The sequence below is a fragment of the Xenopus tropicalis genome, chromosome 5, assembly GCF_000004195.4.
Source record: "Xenopus tropicalis strain Nigerian chromosome 5, UCB_Xtro_10.0, whole genome shotgun sequence".
Classification (NCBI taxonomy): domain Eukaryota; kingdom Metazoa; phylum Chordata; class Amphibia; order Anura; family Pipidae; genus Xenopus; species Xenopus tropicalis.
The window spans coordinates 59,612,998-59,640,943 of record NC_030681.2 but is presented as its reverse complement, the minus strand read 5'-3'; the positions used below and the strand labels follow the sequence as shown (position 1 = coordinate 59,640,943).

The following is a 27,946-nucleotide window of genomic DNA, read 5'->3' as shown; positions in this document are numbered from 1 at the left end:
AATGTGAAGTAAGTGTGACTGAGTAAATATTTGATTAGGTGAGCCAAAAGTGTGGTGTTTTTACTAAACAATAGGAGGACTATTGGGCAGTATGCTTTTTAAATTTTGACTTGCATTCTCCTTTAACCTTTCATCCACATTTTCCTCTACTCTGCTCAACTGTGATTTCGGCAGAGCTTTTTTTTTGGCGGGTGAAAGGACTTGAAATGTAGTAACAAAGTCCGATCTGTTGGTTTTACATAGAGGTCAGTCAGACACAAGACAGGAAGGATATGCTTCAAAACAGACAAGAAAAGTAGAGAATCATGTGATGTGGTATACCTAAAGAAATGTGCTTGAAATGCCACACTACAGGACTCTGTTAGGGTTTCCATCCATCTCTGTTTCACAGGGAATGTACCCTTTTCAGGAACTTGGTCCCCGTGGAAAAATGCATTGGGAAATGTCCCTGTCTGCCTGCTTAACTTTTAAGTTCCCGGCTACTTGTCCTTGCCTGCCCTGACACTTGCAAACTGCAAGAAGAAGATATTGCAGCCCCTTAAAGGGTTAATATAGTGATCTGTCTCTATGGTTGAAGTGCAAGAAAGTACGATGTATCAATAGACATACCGAAGTGCTACAAATCATATATTATATAATTACATAATCAGTATGTCCAGGTCCATGAACGGAGGATCTGTTTTTAGATCCGCTCCTTCAGTCCCTCCTCATTCTTCTTCCTCTAGGCAGGTTGAGCAGAGGAGTTGATCAAGTTCTCGGGGCCTCCGACAACCCCAGTATCTGCTGTTATCTCTGCTTCCTATTCTTTATAGGCTGAAATAAAGGATTAGTACAGTAAATAAGTTGAACGATCAGCACCTTAAAAAGATTACATAGGTATAGGCCACCATATCTGGCAGTAGCGATAGTCAATTCAGATTAGTCCTTTAAAGAATGCAGGGGAAATTGTTACTCATTTTGACCTCTTGGTGACAATATATAAAGTTTATAAATCCATTTACATTTCCCATATAGTAGGGCCCTTATCTCACGTAAGGTGGACAATGGTCAATGATCGTGCATGTCAATTTTGCTAGAGTGTGGCCGTGTTGGAGGAAGTGCCTGGCTTGTCTGAATTGTATTTCTCAAAGGCCTCTCTAATGACGCCCCTATGATTTGTCATATGTTCCCTAAAGGTAGTGACCATTTTGGCAATGTAATAAAGTCTAAATGGGTAAGAAAATTAAATATATAACCAAGATGGAGATTTAGGTGACATGCTGATGAATTCTTATTCTTTTAACAGTATTCGGATGTCTGGGCTGCCATCAGAAATCACATTTTCCCTTACAACAACATTATCAGGGCCCACCAGGGGTCTGATGGTTAAACACACGTTGGTGGCCAGGGGCCCTAATGTTCCCAAGTTATTCATTAAAAAGAAAACTATTTCCAATATACATTAAAAAGTCTGTACCATTTTAGGAAAAAAAAAAAGTCCCTTGTCTAAGTTTTTGTCTTTGCTCAATTAGCTCTGATTACTGATCGGTCAGAGATGGCGCTAGCTGAATTACTTAGAAACAATCATCACTGCTCTAGGCTCTGGACGGCAGGAAAGCAGCATGTGCAGGGTAGTTTTTGACAGAGGTTGGCTTTAGTATCAAAGGCAATAAAACAACCCAATATGCTTCTGTGGAGATGTGAATTGTAAAACTTTAATCTGTCTGTAATGTGTGCTAAAGTCTGCTACATTGGTTTTAATGCAAGTGTTTACATGGACTGACAAACTGAATGGTAAATTTACTATCTTCTATTTTTCCTTCTCTCCATTAGGCTGGCCACTTATGCACTTTTCTTTCTTTACTCTGAATCTGTCACATCTGTGAACCATGCATTTAACTAGATATTTTGTGTTAGAAACCTGATGTGTATTTTGGTGTTACATTTAAATGTGCAAGATAAATACTAAACAATTTGCATGTATTGGAACCTATACCATACCTATGATCCAGCTGTGTGCAGTGGCTTGTACTTCTTAGGGCTCTGGCACACGGGGAGATTAGTCGCCCGCGGCAAAACTCCCTGTTCGCGGGCGACTAATCTCCCCGAGTTGCCTACCCCTGCCATCCCACCGGCAACATGTAAGTCGCCGGCGGAATGGCAGACGCGGCGGGGCGATTTGCGCAAAATCGCGCCGCCGCGCTATAGCGCCCTATAGCGGAGCAGGTTGCTTGTACTTTTCTAAGCGATCCGGCCCCCTGTCTTTTTGTGGCGCCGCTCTGAACCCCCCAATTTTCCCATTGACTTTGAGAGGGAAGATTTTCAAACTTCTGCCACACTTGCAGCTTTGAAGCTACATCCCCCCAAACTTGAAAAACATAATAATGGGGTCACCCCGAATGAAACAGCAACTTTTTTGGATGACCCAAAGTGGGAGGGGCCAACAACAGCCAATCAGATTTTACCCATTGACTTTAATGGGGAAATTGAAACTGCTGCCAATCTTACAGCTTTGAAGCTACACTCACCAAACTTGAATCACATAGTCATGGGGTCAGCCTGAATGAAAATATGATGATTGCTGGATGCCGAAAAGTAGACGGAGCTGTGAACAGCCAATCAGATTTTACGTATTGATTTGGCAGAATTCAACCTGCTTCCATAATCACAGTAATAATACCGGGGTCCCCAAACTTTTTACACTTGGTCACTAGGGGACTGCAGTTTTAGTTGTGAAAATTGGGCGGAGCCACCAACAACAAATCAGATTTCACCTATTGATTTTTATTGGTTTGTTGCCAGGGTTCCCAAACTTTGCATAGTCAGACACTGGGTGACTACACATTTAAGGTTTTTTTGTATTTTTGTAAATGGGTGGAGCCGCTAACAGCCAATCCAATTATACCTATTGACTCTAAATGGGGAAATTCAACCTGCTGCCATTCTTAAAGTATTAACAACAGGGTCCCCAAACTTTTCACAGTTGGTCACTAGAGGACTGCAGTTTTAGTTTTGAAAAAGTGGGCAGGGCCACCAACAGCTAATCAGATTTCACTTATTCAATTTTATTGGTTTGATGCCAGGGTTCGCAAACTTTGCACAGTCACTGCGTGACTTCATACTCAATGTTAGAAAAAGTGGGTGGGGCCGCCAAAAGCCAATCACATTTTTTTCAATGGGGAAATTTTACCTGTTGTAATGTCAGGATCCCCAAACTTTGCACAGTTTGTCACTAGGTGACTATGTTCCAAGTTTAGAAAAGTGGGTGGGGCCAACAACAACCAATCAGATTTCACCTATAGACTTCATATGTTTAAATTTAAACTGCTGCCATTCTTTAAATATTAATGGTCTCCAAAATTTGCAGAGCTAGTCACCTGGTAACTGCGGTTCAGAGTTAGAAAAAGTGGGTGGAGCCACCAACAGCCAATCAGAACTATTTTCAATGGGAAATTCAACCTGCTGCCAGTATTAACACCAGGGTCACTAGGGGACTGCATTTTTAGGTTTTTAAAAAGTGGGCGGAGCCACCAACAGCCGATCAGACTTCACCTATTTAATTTTTTTGGTTTAAATTTAAAATGCTGTTTTTCTCACACTTTATGTCAGGGTTCCCAAACTTTGCACAGTCAGTTACTGGATGACTACATATTCAGGGTTAGAAAAAGTGGGCGGAGCCACCAACAGCAAATCCATTTCCAGCCATTAGATTTCATTGGTTTATATTTAAACTGATGCCATTATTTAAATATTCATTCCAGGGTTGTTAAAGTTTCCAGAGTTAGTCACTGGGTATTTGGCGTTCAAAGTTAGATTAAAGTGGGTGGAGCTACCAACAGCCAATAACATTTCACCTATTTACTTTCAATGGTGATGTGTAAAATGCTCTGTCTCACAATTTTTATGCCTGAGTCCCCCAAAATTTGCAAAGTTGGTCACTGGGGGACTGCAGTTCAAAAATAGGAAAAGTGGGTTGGGCCACTAACAGCCAATCAGATTTCATCCATTGAATTTTATTGGTTTAAATTTAAAATGCTGTCATTCTCACACTATTTATGCCAGGGCGTCCACTGTTTGCTCCTGGGGGACTTCGACTCAAGGTTAGAAAAAGTGGGCACACCCACCAACCGCCAATCATAATCCACATATTGACTTTTATTGGTTTAAATTTTAACTGCTGCTGTTCTTTAACAGGCTTCAGATGGGGTTTTTTGCCTTCCTCTGGATCAACTAGTAGTTAGGCAGGTTATATATAGGCATTATGGTTGAACTTGATGGACGTATGTCTTTTTTCAACCCAACTTACTATGTTACTATGTAACTATTAATCCTAGGGTCCCTGAACTTTGCAAAATCAGTCACTGGGTAACTGCAGTTCCAGGTTAGAAAAAGGGTGTGGAGCCACCAACCGCCAATCAGATGTCACCCGTTGACTTTCAGTGGGGAAATTTAAGTTGCTGCCATTCAGGGTCCCCAAACTTTGCACAGTGGTTTTTACTATATAACTGTGCTCCAAGGTTAAAGAAAGTGGGCAGAGCCCATTCAGTGACTTCATGTTTTTTAACCCAACATGAAGTTTGTTCTCAAACTTCCCTTTCTAGTTAATCCATCCTATCTGTATTGCCAACCTAGATAAGAAACAGATCATCAGTGTAGCACCAGTAGAACCAAATGTCACCACGCTTCATAAAAACATGTTCATATTCGTACGTAAAAAGATTGGCATAGTACTGATGCAGTGTTAAAATTAGCTTTGAATTTCACCAGGGAGGACATCTCATTCAGTTCATTAATCCATAATTCTTAGATGTCTGTACATTTGATCCCATCAGAGTCCCTGTCATCTGTAGGTTATATTGGCTATTGAAAAAATAATATAAATAATCGGCTAGGTCCTAAAGGCCTTGAATTTTTGTGACAAGATCATGAATACTGAACCACCCAGCAGGGACACCATTAAAAATATTTGTCTATGAAGATTTTCATTCATCCAGGTCATGGTATATCTAGTATAAATAAATTTAAAGCAACTGGACTTATTATTAGTAATCATTGAAGACGTTTCACTACTCATCCGAGCAGCTTCTTCAGTTCAACTGACTGGTATGGGAAGTCCTCGGCATATATACTCAGTATATACTCTTCCACTAATCCAATCACAATGGCACTTTGTAACTCTTCAGAAAGGTGACATCTGAAACTCACAGAGGTGTGAATGCTGTGGAGTTACTTTGAAAGGATTACCAAAGTATCATGCAACTCTTCAAAGCAGGTGTTACTTGTTAGAGTTACATGAATGGATGTGTGAAGAGTTCTGAAACTGCCGGGGTACAGATGTTAGAACAGCATTGTATGTAGCAGACAGATGGTGTCGAAGTCCCCCGCCTCTGTTTAGGGCATATATGAGTATTCTTGGTAAGAATATTTTTAATGGTGTCCCTGCTGGATGGTTCAGTATTCATGATCTTGTCACAAAAATTCAAGCATGTATAGTTCCCTACAGAAATTACAAAATCCACCCAGAAAATGCCAACAAAAAGAGAGTGAAAACAGAATATATATATATAATATATACAGTGGGTTGCAAAAGTATTTGGCCCCCTTGAACTTTTCAACATTTTGTCACATTACAGCCACAAACATGAATCAATTTTATTGGAATTCCACGTGAAAGACCAATACAAAGTGGTGTACACGTGAGAAGTGGAAGGAAAATCATACATGATTCCAAACATTTTTTACAAATAAATAACTGCAAAGTGGGGTGTGCGTAATTATTCAGCCCCCTGAGTCAATACTTTGTAGAACCACCTTTTGCTGCAATTACAGCTGCCAGTCTTTTAGGGTATGTCTCTACCAGCTTTGCACATCTACAGACTGAAATCCTTGCCCATTCTTCTTTGCAAAACAGCTCCAGCTCAGTCAGATTAGATGGACAGCGTTTGTGAACAGCAGTTTTCAGATCTTGCCACAGATTCTCGATTGGATTTAGATCTGGACTTTGACTTGGCCATTCTAACACATGGATATGTTTTGTTTTAAACCATTCCATTATTGCCCTGGCTTTATGTTTAGGGTCGTTGTCCTGCTGGAAGGTGAACCTCCGCCCCAGTCTCAAGTCTTTTGCAGACTCCAAGAGGTTTTCTTCCAAGATTGCCCTGTATTTGGCTCCATCCATCTTCCCATCAACTCTGACCAGCTTCCCTGTCCCTGCTGAAGAGAAGCACCCCCAGAGCATGATGCTGCCACCACCATATTTGACAGTGGGTATGGTGTGTTCAGAGTGATGTGCAGTGTTAGTTTTCCGCCACACATAGCGTTTTGCATTTTGGCCAAAAAGTTCCATTTTGGTCTCATCTGACCAGAGCACCTTCTTCCACATGTGTGCTGTGTCCCCCACATGGCTTGTGGCAAACTGCAAACAGGACTTCTTATGGTTTTTTGTTAACAATGGCTTTCTTCTTGCCACTCTTCCATAAAGGCTGCACTTTGTGCAGTGCATGACTAATAGTTGTCCTATGGACAGATTCCCCCACCTGAGCTGTAGATCTCTGCAGCTCGTCCAGAGTCACCATGGGCCTCTTGGCTGCATTTCTGATCAGCGCTCTCCTTGTTCGGCCTGTGAGTTTAGGTGGACGGCCTTGTCTTGGTAGGTTTACAGTTGTGCCATACTCCTCCCATTTCTGAATGATCGCTTAAACAGTGCTCCATGGGATGTTCAAGGCTTTGGAAATCTTTTTGTAGCTTAAGCCTGCTTTAAATTTCTCAATAACTTTATCCCTGACCTGTCTGGTGTGTTCTTTGGACTTCATGGTGTTGTTGCTCCCAATATTCTCTTAAACAACCTCTGAGGCCGTCACAGAGCAGCTGTATGTGTACTGACATTAGATTACACACAGGTGCACTCTATTTAGTCATTAGCACTCATCAGGCAATGTCTATGGGCAACTGACTGCACTCAGACCAAAGGGGGCTGAATAATTACACACACCCCACTTTGCAGTTATTTATTTTTAAAAAATGTTTGGAATCATGTATGATTTTCGTTCCACTTCTCACGTGTACACCACTTTGTATTGGTCTTTCACGTGGAATTCCAATAAAATTGATTCATGTTTGGGGCTGTAATGTGACAAAATGTGGAAAAGTCAAAGGGGGCCGAATACTTTTGCAAGCCACTGTATGTATGTATGTATATATATATATATATATATATATATATATATATATATATATATATATATATATATATATATATATATATATATATATATATATATATATATATATATATATATATATATATATATATATATATATATATATATATATATATGGCACTAATGTAAATGTAAAGTGTATCTGGTACTGAAAAGGTTAAATATGCATTTATGCTGCCTTAGTGGCAACTGGATGTCAATGCAGGACTGTATTATTTCTGCTCTTTTATGTGGAAATATATACTTTGATGACAATATTTAGTTGTAAGTTCTGTGGGGCAGGGGAATTCCTTTCTCTTGTCTCACAACACAGTCTTGATTGTGAACAGGCCTGCATTTATGGGAAGGCCACAAAGGTCTGGGTCTTGGGGAGTACAATTTAAAGGAGCAGCATGCTGCCCAGCTACCTCTACATTTGTTTCTAAAGTTCTGGGCAAGCAGAAGCTTTAGCTACTTTAAATCTCCTATGTGCTAAGTACTCAGCACTTTGCAAACAAAAGAGCACACAAATGCGCAACCGAAGGGAACAAATGGGAGTGTAAAGGGTGGATTTATTTTTGAAGGGGGACTTGGCCTTGGGGTGACTGTTTGGCATATCTAGGCCTGAGTGTAATTGTATTTTGGATTTATATTATTTTTGGTATTCATACACAAGTAGCACTATATAAATAAAAATATACATACATACATGAAGTAGTGAGTGAAACATAAAGTGTTAAACCCCTGTCTGGGGTCTGTTAGCATTTATGTAGACATTGCAGAATGCATGCCATTGGATTATTTAGTCATAGTTTTGATTTTTTTTTTTAAATAATTCACTTTTGCTTTGTAAGATTGTTTGATAACTTTAGCTCATGCTATATTTCTACCTTTTACCAGATACGTTTTCAGCCAAATGATCACAAGACTATAAAGGAAACTGCAGATGAATTGAAAATTTTTGAAGGAATCAAACACCCAAATCTTGTTCGTTACTTTGGTGTCGAGCTCCACAGAGTATGTTTTAAATAATTTAGAGAGATTTTAGATTCTTGTGTTTTATTAAGGTATCAGATTAAATTGTTAATTTTTGATATTAGAATTTATTTTTATTATTATTCATTACTATTACTATACATTACATCTAACAGTAGATGAAAATAAAATATGTTTGTTCAAATATACTGTTCTAATTTTTCAATAAACCTGTGTGTTCTATATCTCTGCACTGCTATATATTTTGTCTTTCCATTTACAGGAAGAAATGTATATTTTTATGGAATACTGTGATGAAGGGACTTTGGAGGAGGTATCTAGACTGGGCCTGCAGGAGCATGTCATTAGACTTTATACAAAGCAGATAACCATTGCTATAAATGTCCTGCATGAGCATGGTATTGTTCATCGCGATATTAAAGGTATGTATTCCTTAAAATACCTCACTAAGGGGGTTCTTCAAAATGATTATATTTTTAAAATATATACATTGCTGTGATAGCAGTGCTTCTAATGCAAGAGAAAGTAGTGGGTGATGGTCCAAGTGATACTGAGCTTTAACAGTGTGCAGCCTGAAATCCCCCTCAAGATCTATGTGAATGGTAGCTATTTGTATATAAGATACAATTATTTAAATTTGGAACACGTGGAATTGTTTTTATTTTTCCCCTTTACAAAATTTTTTTTGCTGGACTGTTCATGGTCCACACACACTGAACCTTTACCACTCCTTACCGTATATACTCGAGTATAAGCCGATCCTAATATAAGCCAAGGTACCTAATTTTACCTAAGAAAACGGGAAAGACTTATTGACCCGAGTATAAGCCTAGGGTGAGAAATGCAGCAGCTACTGCTAAGTTTCAATAATCAAATAAATAATAAAAGGACACTCAGCGTAACCCCCTGTGAACTCTTTATAAATATATCATGTTGGCAGCTGCAGATTAGGGAAAGGTGGATGGAGGACCCTTTGACCCTCCTGCATGCCTGTCTTTTTGTCCTCTCTGTCCCGCTCCTGTCTCTATGCCCTCTCTGTCTCACTCCTGCCTGCCCTGTCTCAATGCCCTCTCTGTCCCGCTCCTTCCTTTCCTGTTTCTATGCCCTCTCTGCCCAACTCCTGCCTGTCCTTTCTCTGTGACCAGTCTGTCAATTCTGTTTCCTGATTTTCAGCCTCACCCCTTGTATAATTACATTTTTGCCAGGACTCATTACAACCCAATAAAATTCCCTTACAAAGCATAACCTGGGGTATATGGAGTAGATACATTTCTGGGACAAGCACAAATGCTATATGAAAAATAGTGTGTTTTCTTAAGAGGACAGACTGTATTAAACTTTGCAGTGCTAGTCTTGCAAGCTGAAAAGCAAAAATGATAATTACCCAACACAGTATTTTACTTTTAGTTGATATATAATTAGAATTTGAAATAATCTGGTAATAATAATTCACAACCAGATTATCATCTGGAAGCAACATATTTTGTGGTTACAGCCTTTAGTGCACCATGCCATTTACCCAAAGCAGTTTTGTACAGGCTTAATCCTCCACTGTGTGCACTCCCTTCTGCGTCCCCTTGGTATCAGTTCTCTGCGCTCTCCCTTTGTATGCAGTTTTGTACAGGTGTAACCCTCCTGTGTGCGCTCCCTTCTGCATCCCCTTCGTATCAGGTCTCTCACCGCTTCCTTAATAAACATACGTGCGGTGTACAGGTGTACTGTGTGCGCCCCCCTACCCGTCTTGTATACGTACTTGCGAGCACTCTCCTTTTATATGCAGTTTTGTACAGGTGTAATCCTCCTGTGTGTGCTCCCTTCTGCGTCCCCTTCGTATCAGGTGTCTTAGCGTTCCCTTAGTATACGTACGTGCGTGCGTGCGCTCCCTTAGTATACGTACTACAAATGTTTAGCACTGCTTATGATGGAATACTGTTCACTTGAATGTTTAATACCTGCTGGAAGATGGTGTAAATCTAAATGCAAAAATTAGTTAAAGGAACAGTAACACCAAAAAATGAAAGTGTATAAAAGTAACTCAAATATAATGTGCTACTGCCCTGCACTGGTAAAAGTTGTTGTGTTTGCTTCAGAAAGTCTACTATAATTTATATAAATAAGCTGCTATGTAGCCATGGAGGCAGCCATTCAAAGGAGAAAAGGCACAGGCACATAGCAGATAACAGATAAAACACTATTGTATTCTACAGAGCTTATCTGTTAGCTGCTATGTAACCTGTGCCTTTTCTCCTTTTTTCAAGCTTGAATGGCTGCCCCCGTGGCTACACAGCAGCTTATTATATAAATTATAGTAGTGTTACTGTAGCAAACACACCAGTTTTACCAGTGCAGGGCAACAGTGCATTATATTTTTATTACTTTAAAGCTTTTTCATTTTTTGGTGTTACTGTTCCTTTAAGAAGTTTTATTACATACACTTCCCAGAGGAAGGCCAAGCCAACACCTCGCCCCTGCACACACCCCCTCCATGTGCAGTGTCCTGACCGGGGGGATGCCACTCAAAGACGGGGGGATAGGAACACGGACTAGCGGGAAGGCAGGTGAGATACTTGCCTGGTGCTCCTCCAGCGTTGCGCCCTAAGCAGATGTCTCTTCTACCAAACCCTAGTTCCGGCCCTGGTTAGCAACATATATTACATTCCCCCAAAAGTATTAAGCTGCTGATGAGCATTTGTGAATCACATTAAAGGACATGTAAACCCCAAACACAAAAATGTAATCAGTGAACAGCCTCTTTGAAATCTTTAAATATCTGCCACACTGGTTGTCCAGAGGTTATTCGTAAGGCTGCAACATCTCCTTAATCACTTAGATTTGCTTCTCCTCCTGTAACCCATTCAGCCCCCTCCCTCAGGAATTTGCTTTGGCTGTTGGCTTGTGGGTATGCTCGGTTGTTCTAAGCTCAGATTACTTAACACGCCCTTCAGTCTAGCAATCAGTGAAGAGAAGGCATTGCTGGTTCCCATAGAATCTCAGCTCTAGCTGAATGTATCTGATTATGTATCAGAGGAGAAATGACCCCTGGGTGAAAGCTGCAATTTGCTTTAGGAAAATGTGATGGTGCTGGCAAATGGAGGGGATATATTCAGTACACATGATGCCATTTTGGTGGGGGAGACATGCCCAACGGATATACATTGTAGGTAAATGTAGGCTTTACATGTCCTATTTGTACCATTTGCAAAAAGGGATTTCTTTTGTAAATGAGTCTTTAAAGTGTGGGCAAGTTATGCATTGGTTATAAAACAGAATCTAATCAAGCTGGCTGACTTATCAAATTCTTTCATTTGAGTGTAGGTTTTTAATTTTTATTAAATCATTTTCTTTTTTTGTGTTGATTTTAATGTCATTTCTATTAGGAGCAAATATATTTCTTACATCTTCTGGACTCATAAAACTGGGCGATTTTGGATGTTCGGTCAAGCTGAAGAATAATGCCCAGACTATGCCTGGAGAAGTTAACAGCACACTTGGAACTGCAGGTAAGAAAAACTCTTTAACACAGTTTTTTTCATGGTGCAATTATTATTCTTCATGAAGCATTGAAATATTGTCAAATAAATTTAAAATAGTAAAAATAAGCTAGAGAAACATGTTTACAAAACCTTTATGCTGCTTAGTGGTTTAGTAACAGTCTTGAGTCAGCTGCATTTGAAAAAAAAAAGGGGGGGGGCTGCCATAAGTTCTTCCTTAACACTGGGGGTGGGATAAATTTATATATATATAAAGGTCCCAAAAGCCTGAAACCGAAAAGACCAAAACATCGGTTCGGTAACATTTTTCGCTTCAGCCGAACTGAATCCTATTTAGCATAAATTAGCATATTAGCTAATTATCATTCGGAAGGGTTAAATGTTAGGGGGAACAAAAAGCTTTTTAACCCTTCCCCATCCTAATTAGTATATTTAATTCTGATTCTGTTCGGTATTCAGCGGGGGTGTTCGGTGCATCCTTAAAGTGGACCTGTCACCCAGGCATTAAAAGCTGTATAATAACAGTCCTTTTCAAATTAAACATGAAAACCAAACTCATTTTTTTATTAACACATCCATACCCGTTATAAAAGCATTTTTATGCCTAAGGCATAGAGGCGGGGCAGACACTTTTTACTTTGAATTCAGAACTTCTTAGATGTTGCTGCACTCCTCACATTCCCCCTCCCTCCTCACCATCTAATTTTGTAACCTGTGCATAGGTATGAGCATCAGGTCCCCCCCATACTGGCACAGAAACAAGATTTTGGCAAGATACAAAGCTTTCTTTAATAACAGTGCCCACAAAATGGTGACTGTCTTCTTGCTGCAATTGTGAATTCCAAGGCTAAATAAAATAAGATTAAAATAATTTTTATAGTGTATGTAAAGTTTATTTTACTTGACAAACACGATAGAAAACAATTTGGGTTTATTTCTTATGATGACAGGTCCTCTTTAATGTATTTACTTAGAAACCAATAATTAATGTTATTAATTCATCTATTTGTCAGTAATTCTCCACCCCCCCTAGACCTCGTGTATATATATATATATATACAGTGGCTTGCAAAAGTATTTGGCCCCCTTGAACTTTTCCACATTTTGTCACATTACAGCCACAAACATGAATCAATTTTATTGGAATTCCACGTGAAAGACCAATACAAAGTGGTGTACACGTGAGAAGTGGAACGAAAATCATACATGATTCCAAACATTTTTTACAAATAAATAACTGCAAAGTGGGGTGTGTGTAATTATTCAGCCCCCTTTGGTCTGAGTGCAGTCAGTTGCCCATAGACATTGCCTGATGAGTGCTAATGACTAAATAGAGTGCACCTGTGTGTAATCTTATGTACAAATACAGCTGCTCTGTGACGGCCTCAGAGGTTGTCTAAGAGAATATTAGGAGCAACAACACCATGAAGTCCAAAGAACACACCAGACAGGTCAGGGATAAAGTTATTGAGAAATTTAAAGCAGGCTTAGGCTACAAAAAGATTTCCAAAGCCTTGAACATCCCACGGAGCACTGTTCAAGCGATCATTCAGAAATGGAAGGAGTATGGCACAACTGTAAACCTACCAAGACAAGGCCGTCCACCTAAACTCACAGGCCGAACAAGGAGAGTGCTGATCAGAAATGCAGCCAAGAGGCCCATGGTGACTCTGGACGAGCTGCAGAGATCTACAGCTCAGGTGGGGGAATCTGTCCATAGGACAACGGTTAGTCGTGCACTGCACAAAGTTGGCCTTTATGGAAGAGTGGCAAGAAGAAAGCCATTGTTAACAGAAAACCAAAAGAAGTCCCGTTTGCAGTTTGCCACAAGCCATGTGGGGGACACAGCAAACATGTGGAAGAAGGTGCTCTGGTCAGATGAGACCAAAATGGAACTTTTTGGCCAAAATGCAAAACGCTATGTGTGGCGGAAAACTAACACTGCACATCACTCTGAACACACCATCCCCACTATCAAATATGGTGGTGGCAGCATCATGCTCTGGGGGTGCTTCTCTTCAGCAGGGACAGGGAAGCTGGTCAGAGTTGATGGGAAGATGGATGGAGCCAAATACAGGGCAATCTTTGAAGAAAACCTCTTGGAGTCTACAAAAGACTTGAGACTGGGGCGGAGGTTCACCTTCCAGCAGGACAACAACCCTAAACATAAAGCCGGGGCAACAATGGAATGGTTTAAAACAAAACATATCCATGTGTTAGAATGGCCCAGTCAAAGTCCAGATCTAAATCCAATCGAGAATCTGTGGCAAAATCTGAAAACTGCTGTTCACAAACGCTGTCCATCTAATCTGACTGAGCTGGAGCTGTTTTGCAAAGAAGAATGGGCAAGGATTTCAGTCTCTAGATGTGCAAAGCTGGTAGAGACATACCCTAAAAGACTGGCAGCTGTAATTGCAGCAAAAGGTGGTTCTATAAAGTATTGACTCAGGGGGCTGAATAATTACGCACACCCCACTTTGTAGTTATTTATTTGTAAAAAATGTTTGGAATCATGTATGATTTTCATCCCACTTCTCACGTGTGCACCACTTTGTATTGGTCTTTCACGTGGAATTCCAATAAAATTGATTCATGTTTGTGGCTGTAATGTGACAAAATGTTGAAAAGTTCAAGGGGGCCGAATACTTTTGCAAGCCACTGTATATATATAAATAATATGAATTAGCATGTGCTAATTGGGATTTGGAAGGGTTAAATGTTGCCTAATCTGAAAAACTGGGTTCGGAGAATCCCTAGTTATTATATAATTAGTCAAAATAAGTCTAAGCTTAAGTGCTTATGTTCTTATGTGTTTCAGTACACAGTTGGGATGGGGTTCTGTGGCCCAAAAGAGGTTACAATCTGACAGTAAGGAGACAGAAACAAAAAAAGGGGTGGGGAACAAGCACATAGGTCAAAGGTTTGTTAGTGCATATGGAATGCTAGCTAAGTGCTTCCTCTAGAAGGTGATTTTTCAGAAGCTTTGAAAGAGTGTTTGTGTGGGAGCTTTCCTGATGCAAGGAGGTAGAGCATTTCAGGGCCTAGCTGCAGTCAGTGACAAAGGTTTCCTGCGCAACCCAGCTGTTTTGGTGAACAGTATTGTCAGGAGATGGTCCTAAGCTGAGCGCAAAGCCCAAGAGACAATGTGGAGAGAGATGAGAGCAGATATTGCAAATTGTCTCAAAATAGCACCCTCTACAACAGTGATCCTCAACCAATGACTTATGAGCAACATGTTGCTCACCAACCCCTTAGATGTTGCTCTCAGTGCCCCCAAAACAGGTAGTTATTTTTGAATTCCTGACTTGGTGGCAAGTTTTGGTTGAATGAAAACAAGATTTACTACCAAATAAAGCCCTCCTGTAAACTGAGTGTGCATAGAGGCTAACCTAATAGCCAATCTTAGCCCTTATTTGGCACCTCCAGGAACTTTTATGATGCTCTCCAAGTCTTTTTACATTTGACTGTGGCTCACGAGTAAGAAAGATTGGGGACCCCTGCTCAACAACATACTAAAATTTTATTTAAAAGTGAACAACGCCTTTAATTTGCTATTTTATTTGGAGCAAGGCGAGACCCTTTAGTATTGAGGTGGTAGGGAGATAGGTAGCAGCTGTGAGGATGGATTGCATTGGGTGGAGACGAGATTCAGGTGGACCAGCTAGTTATATATTGCAGTAGTCTATTCTGGAGAGTATGAATGACTGTTCTAGTGTTTTAGCAGTAGAGGGACAGAGAAAGCAAGTTTTACAGGGGTAGTTCACGTACTATTTTTTATACTTGTTAAATCAGTCTTGTGTTTTTTTGAAGGGATGGAAGTGGCCTATTTTGAACCTGACACACTGAGCACATCCTATATGCTTACATCATCACGTCCACGCTTTGCCCTTACTTTTTTCCTATTGGACCGATTTGTTGGTTGCTTGTGCAGTCTAACCAGTTGCATAAATTGAAAGGTCATAGGTTAATTTCTCCCTTTCAATGGCATAGGCAAACAGACTCAGCATATCACAAATCTAACATACAGGTATCGAACCCCTTATCCGGAAACCCAATATCCAGAAAGTTACGAATTACGGAAAGGCCATCTCCCATAGACTCCATTTTAATCAAGTAATTCACATTTTTAAAAATTATTTCTTTTTTCTCTGAATTAATAAAACAGTACCTTGTACTTGATCCCAACTAAGACATAATTAATCATTAATCATAATTTTTTTTAGAAGGTAAGAGATCCGAATTACAGAAAGACCCCTTATCCAGAAAATCCCAGGTCACGAGCATTCTGGATAACGGGTCCCATACCTGTACTGTTATGTCAGCTTTGCAGTACTCTGTCACAGGCACAGGAAGCAATGTTAAGTCTACTGCCAGTCTACTGCCAATACTATGCATGACATCATATAAGGAAGTACAAAAGCAACTGTAGTGTTTATAGGGGTCACTGAACCCCTCAGCACAGTGTCTGTGCAGGATCAACAGAGGGATGATTTTGAGGTGATTATCTCTTCAGCTGCACATTTGTTGTTAACTATATATATGGCCAGTGCCAGACTGGGGTGTCATGGGCCTACCAGAAAATCTTAGACCTTAGGCCCACTCTCCCCTTCTCTGTTCGCTCACTTTCTTTAGTCTCTTAATTACTTCTTTTTACATACTATTATCTATCCTTTCCTGCATTTCTTCTGTTTCTTCTCATATAGAATTGAGTAATGGCCATGGTATAGGCATACAAGGCAAATGGTTAGGTGAGTAGGAGGACCCACTGACACCTGGGCCCACCAAGAGTTTTCCTGGTGTCCTGGTGGGCCAGTCCGACACTGTATATGGCAAAGATTGTTCTATTAATGTAAACTGTTAGATTTGTGAATGTTGTACAAAGGTGAACAACCCCATTAATTTTGAAAAAGTCATAGACACTTTTCTGCTCAGAGTTTCTTCTCACAGTCACATGTATATTACCCATGTTAGTTTAAAAGCACATTTTACCTTTTAGTTAAGGGGTATGCATCCCACACCCTCTACTTAAGTCTTCCACTTTAGTAATGCACATTTACTGACTTTGAAAACTGCATTAAATACTGCATCTTGATAAAATCAGTGTTTATATTTGATTGTGCTGCTCCTAGCTGTCCATGTTGGTAGGCCAGCCAAAGTCCTAAAGCTTATCTAGTACAGTGTATGTTACCCCTACTTGTCCCAGGTATGTAACCCCACTAGCATTTATTTACCTTCACTGTGCTGTGGTACCTACCATGATACTCAAAAGCTATGGTTAAGTGCTAATTGCATCCTAACTGGCATTGAGAAGCAATAACAAAGAATATACACCAGTACTACTGCTGTCAGAAATACAGTGGCAAAGTTTCAAATGACCTGCACAATATAACCCCAAAAATCACTAAACTAACTTGTAAGAGACCAGCAAGGGAGGTGGTGCACTCAGGTTTAAATTTTATTAGTCTTAAAGGCATGCCCCACCAAATCAGGATGGTCAGTTATATAAGTACAATATTCACGGCTACCAATTCATTTGCATACCCCACCTTTTTTGACCAATAGAACATTTTAGGGCCATGCAGGTTTGAAACACAACCTTGCAGGTTTGAGCCTGTTCTTCGTTTAACGCTTGCATTTTAAAATGGACATTTTATTATTTCATCCTCATCCATTTCTGACTCATTGAGGTTGTACAACTTATTAAGCCTGTTTATTTATACTGCAGAGACCTGTCAAAGTCTAAGGCTTGATGTATGTACAGTGGATATAAAAAGTCTACACACCCCTGATAAAATGTCAGGTTCCTGTTCTGTACAAAAATGAGACAAAGATAAATCATTTCAGAACTTTTTCCACCTTTAATGTGACCTATAAACTGTACCACTCAATTGAAAAACAAACTGAAATCTTTTAGGTGGAGGGAAGAAAACCAAAAAAACTAAAATAATGTGGTTGCAAAAGTGTGCGCACCCTTAAACTAATACTTGTACCTTGTACTTGTGGACCGACGAGACAAAAGTTGAACTTTTTGGAAGGTGCGTGTCCCGTTACATCTGGCGTAAAAGTAACACAGCATTTCAGAAAAAGAACATCATACCAACAGTAAAATATGGTGGTGGTAGTGTGATGGTCTGGGGTTGTTTTGCTGCTTCAGGACCTGGAAGGCTTGCTGTGATAGATGGAACCATGAATTCTACTGTCTACCAAAAAATCCTGAAGGAGAATGTCCGGCCATCTGTTCGTCAACTCAAGCTGAAGTGATCTTGGGTGCTGCAGCAGGACAATGACCCAAAACACACCAGCAAATCCACCTCTGAATGGCTGAAGAAAAACAAAATGAAGACTTTGGAGTGGCCTAGTCAAAGTCCTGACCTGAATCCTATTGAGATGTTGTGGCATGACCTTAAAAAGGCGGTTCATGCTAGAAAACCCTCAAATAAAGCTGAATTACAACAATTCTGCAAAGATGAGTGGGCCAAAATTCCTCCAGAGCGCTGTAAAAGACTCGTTGCAAGTTATCGCAAACGCTTGATTGCAGTTATTGCTGCTAAGGGTGGCCCAACCAGTTATTAGGTTCAGGGGGCAATTACTTTTTCACACAGGGCCATGTAGGTTTGGATTTTTTTTTCTCCCTAAATAATAAAAACCCTCATTTAAAAACTGCATTTTGTGTTATCTTTGACTAATAGTTAAATGTGTTTGATGATCAGAAACATTTTGTGTGACAAACATGCAAAAGAATAAGAAATCAGGAAGGGGGCAAATAGTTTTCACACCAATATATATATATATATATATAATATATAAAAAATGAGAGATGCCGCACTCACAGGTCTTAGTGAAAAATCAAAAAAGTTTTTTATTCAAGCAGACTAACGTTTCGGCTGATTCCCCAGCCTTTCTCAAAGTGAACACACATTACAGCAACCCCCTCATAAACCGAAAATGGCGCCAAAATTCCACTGGTGACGTCACTACCAGTGTAATACGTGATTGCCCAACACCAATGCATAGAAAATCAGAGAGAATCAATAAAAATAAAAAAGAAACAAAGGATGGGTTAGATGGGGATAAGACACTACATATAAAAGAATCTAGTTGTACAGAAAGGTAGTTAGTAAGTAAAGATGCATACTAGGGCTGAACTGCAACTCGCACCCATTCGTAGGAAATCATATAGCTTAAGGCGTCTAATGTCGGTGGTATAAATCCGACAGTCCCAGCTTACCACCTTGTATTTTGCAGACTTCTGTCTTTGAGGACTTGTTCACAGAGGCTTTAGTTAATAAGCGCTAATCGCTGTCAGTATCAGATCTCACGGGAGCCGGCGCGCTATCAGCACGCAAGTTAGTATAGGCGCGTTGTCATAGCAACCCAATCGCTGTTCCGCTCGCTGTATGTCCCAGCGCTAGATGTTCGAACCGCGAGGGACATAAGTACAGTCATAAGGGGATAAAGCTAGGCAGTTTGGGAGGTCATGTGTTGCACGATCTTACCACCGAACCGGTGGCTATGCTAGAAGTATTGATCGTGGACCTATTGCGAGGTCGAGTAGTCATTGGGGGCTATGTGTAGTAGTAAATCATATAGCCTGCCATTGATCATAGCAGACTGCATGAAACTCATAATACACACCAGCGCCCCACAAAATATTATTTACACAGACCACTGCCTGCATGTATGGGCGTACATAGTTAATACAGCGATAAGGAAATGGTGATCACAGATCACGGCAGTATAGTGATGGTCATATATAAGTATGTAGCTGGGACGCCACAGTTAGACATGTACAGTATGGATGTGGGTATTACTGCCTACAGCCCCAGTAGAAAGTAAGAGAAAAAAATTATTATAAAAAAAAAAGAGTATTAAGGATCAATGGAAAAAGAAGCAAAAGAAAAAGAGTATTAAGGATCAAATGGAAAAAGAAGTAAATTAAAATTGTGATTTTAGTGTAAAAACTAAACATAAAAGGTGTAACTAACTTCCCGATTCTAAAGGGGAATATCGTATATGGCTATCCTAAACAAAATGAGAAACATATCTGTTACAAATACTTCAAAGGTTGTAAATAACCCTAATAGAAACAACAAATGAGAAGCAAATATTAATCATTACTATGATAGCAATTACTAAGAGAACATAGTTACAGGTTGTGGTCAGTCTATGCGATATTGGTGAGGCATATGGTCAAATGTCAAAAAGTGTTCCACAATATTTGCCTTCATGACCAGTCAAGATTGTAAAGCAAAGACTGTGTGTGATTCTTCTTACAAATAGAGGCAGACAGGAGGTACACATAGCCTTGCTGTTGTCCAATTGTCTCACAGGGATGGAGGGAAAATCCATCTGCTTATATATTCATGCAGTCTGCTATGATCAATGGCAGGCTATATGATTTACTACTACACATAGCCCCCAATGACTACTCGACCTCGCAATAGGTCCACGATCAATACTTCTAGCATAGCCACCGGTCCGGTGGTAAGATCGTGCAACACATGACCTCCCAAACTGCCTAGCTTTATCCCCTTATGACTGTACTTATGTCCCTCGCGGTTCGAACATCTAGCGCTGGGACATACAGCGAGCGGAACAGCGATTGGGTTGCTATGACAACGCGCCTATACTAACTTGCGTGCTGATAGCGCGCCGGCTCCCGTGAGATCTGATACTGACAGCGATTAGCGCTTATTAACTAAAGCCTCTGTGAACAAGTCCTCAAAGACAGAAGTCTGCAAAATACAAGGTGGTAAGCTGGGACTGTCGGATTTATACCACCGACATTAGACGCCTTAAGCTATATGATTTCCTACGAATGGGTGCGAGTTGCAGTTCAGCCCTAGTATGCATCTTTACTTACTAACTACCTTTCTGTACAACTAGATTCTTTTATATGTAGTGTCTTATCCCCATCTAACCCATCCTTTGTTTCTTTTTTATTTTTATTGATTCTCTCTGATTTTCTATGCATTGGTGTTGGGCAATCACGTATTACACTGGTAGTGACGTCACCAGTGGAATTTTGGCGCCATTTTCGGTTTATGAGGGGGTTGCTGTAATGTGTGTTCACTTTGAGAAAGGCTGGGGAATCAGCCGAAACGTTAGTCTGCTTGAATAAAAAACTTTTTTGATTTTTCACTAAGACCTGTGAGTGCGGCATCTCTCATTTTTTCTGTACATACTTTATATATACTGCACCCAGGCACTATTGACTCTTATTTAACGGGAGTGCCGGCTTATCTTTGCAATATTATATATATATATATATATATGAGCTGGATTTGCATTGTCAGTTAGGTCTTATACATTGGGGCATTAGCGCAGCAAATGTTTGGTGCTCATTGCAGGGATATCAACCATTATTCATATGTGAAAGAATTATGTTATGTCATATTAAGACAAACCCTTAAATCCATATGCCTCCTCCTACCCTGTGGATAGCACAGCAACCCCCAGCACATAATTACACACCATAGGGACCATTTAATGGCTGTTTCCAACTGCTAACAAACTCTCAGAACAAACCCCTGTCAGGTTCACCTCCCACAGGCAGAGTATGGCACACACAGGCAGCATAGGGCAGGCATAGTATAGCACACACAGGCAGTACTCTGCCTGCCCTATGCTGCCGTCTTCCCTTTAGTACATTGCCCCTCAATACATATAGGCCATTTCTTCCCACTTTAAGATAGAGAGTCTTAGTTTCCATGTGTGCTTCGATCACCTGTGGTAAATTGAATTGTGAAGTCAAAGTTTCAGCCCATCACAGGAGTACTTTCTGCTGTTAGTCACTAAGCATTTTTTGTGGCACCTTCTTCTCTTTAGTTGATTGGTCAACTTGGGCATTGAGCAGTTTCCTCTGACTCTGGAAAACACAGCAGAGAGCTACCTGTTGTAGTTTCAGGATCTTGCCTGCTAGCTTATCCTCTTATTCTAATTAATTTAAGAGACTTCGGGACATTTATTTGGAATTTGTTTGCTCACTCTATAAAATATTAAAGTTGGTGGATTCAATACTTATGTAAGCAGCATTTTCAGTTTTTGTTTCAAAGCAATGTCACAGTACAGAAGTAATTTTTAGAAATAAAGAAAAAAAAATCTTTTTTTGAATTTAATCTATATTTAAATCTGTATTTGAAATTGCAACAGTCTTTCATTTTTGTACCTGTATAATTAGTCCACACTGAAAAAAACCCTGCAGTTTACTAACAAAATGATGTCTGTGTTCATTTTTTTTTCTCTCTAAAGCATATATGGCTCCTGAAGTGATAACCCAAGCTAAGGGAGAGGGGCATGGGCGTGCTGCAGACATATGGAGCCTTGGCTGTGTTTTAATTGAGATGGTTACTGGCAAGGTAAGGTAATATCTATCTATATAATGTGTTATATATGTGCTCCAACTCATTTAAAATGTCACATCAAAGCAAGCAGTTCTCTTACAGCAGTGGAATAAAATTGTCTTAAACTTCAATGTTTTGCATAGGTGTTTTGTGCCAAAGTAGAGATTCAGCAACTCTCATGGCATTCTATTAACTCTCTGTGCCTATAAAGTTATTCCCACTAACTTGCCATCTTTCTGATTTCTGCTTGGGGTTTGTGATTACATACGTTCCTGTTTTGCTTGTAATTTGTTTAATTTAAACATTTTGCATGCATGTTATAATATAACTATCTTAATCCTGCAGATTACCTTGTTTTCTTCTCAACTATTTGGTACAAATCTTAACTGCTAAACACCAATTTTGTTTGTAGTTTAGAGGCGTGCAATTTTAAATAATTGATCTGTTATCTATATTAAAGAGTCTCTAAACCCTTAAAAAGCATAATAGTCTTTATTACAGGACGATAACTATAAGATTAGGATCTTTAATATATGATTTGAATTTTGAACATTTCTTGTAGCTCAAATGTACATAAATTATACAGCATAGCCACCAAATCAACATAAACCTCTTTATATTAAGTGTTACCCCTCTTGTTCTGAAACCTTTTTCCTCCATGTTCGGTTCTTCAGTAGTCATTGCTGCAAACACTTTTCCTGGGAGCAGGCCCCCCAAGTATTGAAAGAGGTTAAGGACAAAAAAATTCTAGGAAATAGACGAGAATATAGAGGCTGTGGTCAAAAGTATCTAGAAAACAGTATTTAGAACTCTGATGGCAATCACTACAGCATATAGGGACTTTGATGCCATCTGATGCAGTGTTGCAAAGCAGGGCCAGAACTAGGGGTAGGCCGAAGAGGCAGCTGCCTAGGGCGCAATGATTGGGGGCACCAGACAGGAGCCTCTCCTGCCTAATCCTAGTCCGTGCTCATTTGTCATTGCCCCGCTGCTAGTCATTACGCGGTGGGAGCAATGACCCAATGCCGCGAGGTGGGGGGAAGGTGCAGGGGCAAGAGGTGGCCGACCTGGTTGCCTAGGGCGGCTTGGCCCGCGCCTGTTGCAAAGGCACTTTTCATAAGTCTTTATGCAGTGAAAGACACTGTGGTGACACTGTGTTATGTTTGCCAATCAGGAATAAAGGCTTTATGTAGTCAATCAACAAGTGAATGATATTTTGTGATGTAATAAAGAAGCTTATGGACTAGTGTTTAACCATAGTATGTATCTGTAAAACCTAATTTAAAGACTTTGCATGCTACTTTAGATTGATTTTTGTGTTCATCTGATTCATATGTTTGTTGTACATTAAAAAAAAAATGCAGGGTTGGGTTATATGTACTCCCCTCTATAGTTAGGTGGTAATCCTTTTCCCTTCTATGCCAGTATTAATCTACCTATTGCATTCTTGTGAAATAGCAGCAAATTGTTTGGCACACACAGTAGATCACTAGATCATTTTCTGTAGCTATTGCAGGTAAAGTTTTTGATGGATTGTCTTTTATTTTTTTATTGCTTACTTCCAATTAAACTGTAAGCAATCAATATCCTCCTCACTGTGTTCATCAATCCACTTGTACATATCTGTGGTCTCTGTACTGTGACTATGTACCCTGTTTAGTATTACTGTAAATGTCACAATTTGCTGCCTTAGGTGATATTTATGTGGAACTAGCACATATTCATGGTGGGATGCTTTTGGTTGAAAAACATTTGAAAACCAATTTACTTTACTTTGCAAACTTTTTTAGTTGAATGGCACACCCATCTGCTGTGTTGAAAGCATTTGCCACCAAAACTAGGAAGATATTGGTGGATTTTCAAACTATTTAAATTACTTTTGAATTATGCCAGAATCTCCCAGAAATTGCAGATTTCTGGTTCTTATCAGCTAGAGCAACTGTTTAGTAAAATGCCATAAGAGGCCCTACTTCCTTCATCTCAAGAAAAACTGGCGTGGAAGATGCTTTGTATTTATTAATTCACTTGTGTTCATTTTTGATTTTGTGTTCATTGTAATGCTTCCAGTGTTTGAAATTATGCATTATCAGATATTGGTTTTCTTGTTGTCAGAGACCTTGGCATGAATATGAACATAACTTCCAGATCATGTACCGAGTCGGTATGGGACACAAGCCCCCCATTCCTGATCGGCTGAGCCCAGAGGGTAAAGACTTCCTTTCTCATTGCCAGGAAAGTGATCCAAAAATGCGATGGACAGCTAGCCAACTCTTGGACCATGCATTTGTCAAGGTTTGTGAAAAGTATTATTAGTCTGTCTTCTCTCTTAGTAGTCATATTATTGGCAGGTATTTTTTTTCTTTAATTTATTCTGCAGCATATGATAAATTTAGGGAAATGAATCAATAGATTCAGAGAGAAAACTGCATTTCAGCAAATTTTGGCATGCAAAATAATGTATTCTTAGCTTAGAAAACTAAAAATCTCCAATAAGAATAAGTGGTTTCCCAGAGAAACAAATTTGCAGTTTAACCTTAAGACAAATTGAACATGTTTTTTCCTATGTTTGTTAGTATGTGGGTTGCATATAGAATTCACTCTATAGAAGTCACTAAAAAGCACCTTAGCACAACTGAAATTAAATGATAATTATGAAAAATACGACAGAAAATTAATGAATACATTCAATAAAGGGCATTACCCTCCCCACTAACCTATCCTGCCTAATTCTAGATTGCTAATGTACCTTCTATATCAAGGTTTGAATCTTAAATCTTGAATCTTCAGTGTTAGTTTAATACATAACCAAAACACAAAAGTAGAGGAGAAGTGTTTTTGTGCTTAAGTGTCTGAATTTAATACTTAACTTTTAATTCATAATAGTTTAAAAAAAACAAAAACATAATTATTACTAAAATATATTTACAGACCAAGAGAAAGTGAGATCTCAATTCATTACACCACATCCATAGTGATGTGGTAAGAAAATTTAAAAACAAACGAACATGCTCAAAGTCAGCCTATTCAGTTCATTAATTAATCAACTGGTTTATTTTTTAGCATGATTACAAAGGAGCAGACGTAGTGTTACCTATTTAATATTTTTACACGTTATGAGTATACGGGGAAAGCTGCTGAGAACCCAGACTTCTTGTACAGTCAGATTCGTAAATAGATTAATATAGGGCTTCAGAAACACACTCCGACTCTAATCAGCGTGTGCCCTCATATGGTCTCAATGGCGCAGCAGTCATATTACAGAGCAGGCTATCGCAAGCCGCACTTTAACTCACGGCTATCAGAGCCGCACTGTATCACAGGGGAGAGGAAAGGACGTGTCCCTGGGGGCAGCTAACAAGAACCGCACAGTGTACCAGGGAAGAGGGAGGGGGCGGAGAGGCAGAGGAGACGGTGTACTGATGTTAACGGCGCAGACACACCTGCACATTCACAGGAGCGCGCCTCATAGATAGAATAGCAGTGCATCCCCACTCTCACTGATCGTCACAGCCCACCAATAACCCTCAGGAATCAGATAGCAGCATGTCCAAACCACGTCCCCACCACTATCTGCGGCTATCAAGAGCCGCCTGCTATAACCCCATTCAACAGCTAGGCTAACCCTACGTATAGCTCCACCCACGCCCGGCACGCTTCGTCACCAACAACGTGACTTCTTCAGAAATCATTGGATGGATCTAGATCTATATATAGTGTCAGGCATGACGTGAGGATAATCAAGGCGCCATCTATTTGCTAATGTGTACAATTTTATTCCAGGAAACCCTTGTATCGACCTGTAAAGAACATATATACATTGTACCATATTCTATACATCCATTTATACACAATGAATAATCGAGATAATTCATCAGAGATACAGTGAATATGATGCAAAATATATAGATGCATTATACCAAGTACAAGATCATTACTCACTAATTGTGCTCCATTATAAATCAGTAAGAAACGCTGAAAGACATAGCTGAAGGGGGAAGGAAAATCAAGAAGGGATTCAACCCGTTCCAAAGGCAAGATTGTGATCATGCTAGTTTCTAGTTTTTAGTAATAAATGGCATAAAGGTGAAGCCCTCATTTAAGCCGAGCAGAGACTTAGGGCTATAGTTATCATGCTGTGTAAAAAGTGGAGTGAAGCATTACCGGTGATGTTGCCCAGGGCAACCAATCAGCAATTAGATTTCAACAGTTAGAAAATCAAAGCAACACATCTGATTGGCGGCTATGAGCAACATCACCGGTGATGTTTTACTCCACTTTTTACACAGCATGATAAATATACCCCTTAGTTTGTAATCTGTATATCCATTGACACTCTTTTCGTAAAAGAATTCTGTCAATGTCACCCTTCCTGGCCCCTAACTTTACTTTCTCAATGCCAAAGAATGAAATGGCCCGTGTATATGACTAATGAAAGTCCCATACGTGTCTCGCCAAAGGTGTGTCTTTCTTGTGCACAATCGTGCCCACGTGTTCTAAGACCCTCTTTCTGAGCTTCCCTAATCACTACAGAATGAAGAGGTTCAGGACACACAAAAAACAGAGCGTGTTTACCCCCAATTTCAATACATACTCTCATATAGACACTTTTGTAAATCTAGTAACAACTGAGATTGAGAAAATTAGGATCTCAGACATGAATGGAAACATGACTCCTGAATTAACATCTGCTCTTGATGAACTTAGAAACTGTGATTCCATTGAAATAAAACCTGCGGATAAAGGAGGCAATGTGGTTATCATGAATAAGTCGGATTATAAACGTATGCCGCTCGATCTTTTGTCTGACACCAATAGTTGTCAATGAAATACTTAAGTTAGATCCCACCACTATTTACCTAGATACATTTAGATGCATACTGGAAGAGGCTCGATGCGAACGGATGATATCAAGCCAGGAATATACATTTTTATATATTAAACATCCGACAATCGCAACATTTTATTGCCTACCCAAAGTACACAAACAAGTTAATCCGATACGTGGACGACCCATTGTCTCTGGTCACTTACAGAAAATGCCAGTAAATTTGTGGATTCCTTTTTGGCCCCATTAGTTGTATCCCTGCCCTCATATTTGAAGGACACTAAGGATGCCATTCATAAAATAAAGGATCTAGAAATAAGTTCAGACTGCCAATTAGACCGCATTGATTGAGGCTTTATACACTAGTATACAACATACTAAGGGCACGCGCGCTGTGCAACAGTGGCTTATGGGTGCCTATACTGAGAAACGGGCATGCTTTCTGGTTAGGCTATTTCATTTTATCCTAACCCATAACTATTTTCTTTTTGACAACAAGTTCTACCACCGGGTCAAAGGTACAGCAATGGGCAGTGCCTGTGCACCAAGCTATGCAAATTTATTTTTAGGCTGGTGGGAGTCCCAACTAGCTCTGGACCTGGGGTATGAGGTCTTCCTATCCAAAATCGCCCTATGGAAATGCTACATTGATGATGTTTTAATAGTGTGGCTTGGTACTAAATCTGAATTTTTAACAATGATTTCCTGGCTAAACAATAATGAACTGGGGTTACACTTTACATGTGAGTTTGGTGGGGATACCTTGCCCTTCCTAGACTTACTCTTACATATTAATGACATGGGAAAGATAGAGACAACGGTTTACCGTAAACCAACAGCTACTAACAGCTTGCTGCATTATACCAGTTTTCAACCGCTACCCCTAAAGAAGAGGGGGATCCCTGTAGGTCAGTATCTCAGGCTAAGAAGGAATTGCTCTAACATAGAAGAATTTAAACAACAAGCACTAGACCTACGCAGCAGATTTATACAACATGGGTACCCTAAACGGTGCCTGAAAAGAGCATACCAAAGAGCCTTAAATATGGATCAAGATACACTCCTTCATGAGACAAATGTAAGGGACAAACAAGAATCCCAGGGGATAAGGTG

General features: G+C 39.8%; 1 protein-coding gene across 2 annotated transcripts in view; it reads left to right on the top strand.

The window, feature by feature from the left end:
• map3k4 (mitogen-activated protein kinase kinase kinase 4) overlaps positions 1 to 27,946 on the top strand; it is a 297,498-nt gene that overhangs the window by 257,607 nt on the left and 11,945 nt on the right. For both annotated transcript variants that reach the window (XM_004914648.4, XM_002936262.5), the window contains exons 21-25: positions 8,079 to 8,195; positions 8,437 to 8,596; positions 11,552 to 11,674; positions 21,917 to 22,023; positions 24,121 to 24,300. In XM_004914648.4, the coding sequence (XP_004914705.1) occupies positions 8,079 to 8,195; positions 8,437 to 8,596; positions 11,552 to 11,674; positions 21,917 to 22,023; positions 24,121 to 24,300 (687 nt within the window). The remainder of the gene's footprint in view (positions 1 to 8,078; positions 8,196 to 8,436; positions 8,597 to 11,551; positions 11,675 to 21,916; positions 22,024 to 24,120; positions 24,301 to 27,946) is intronic.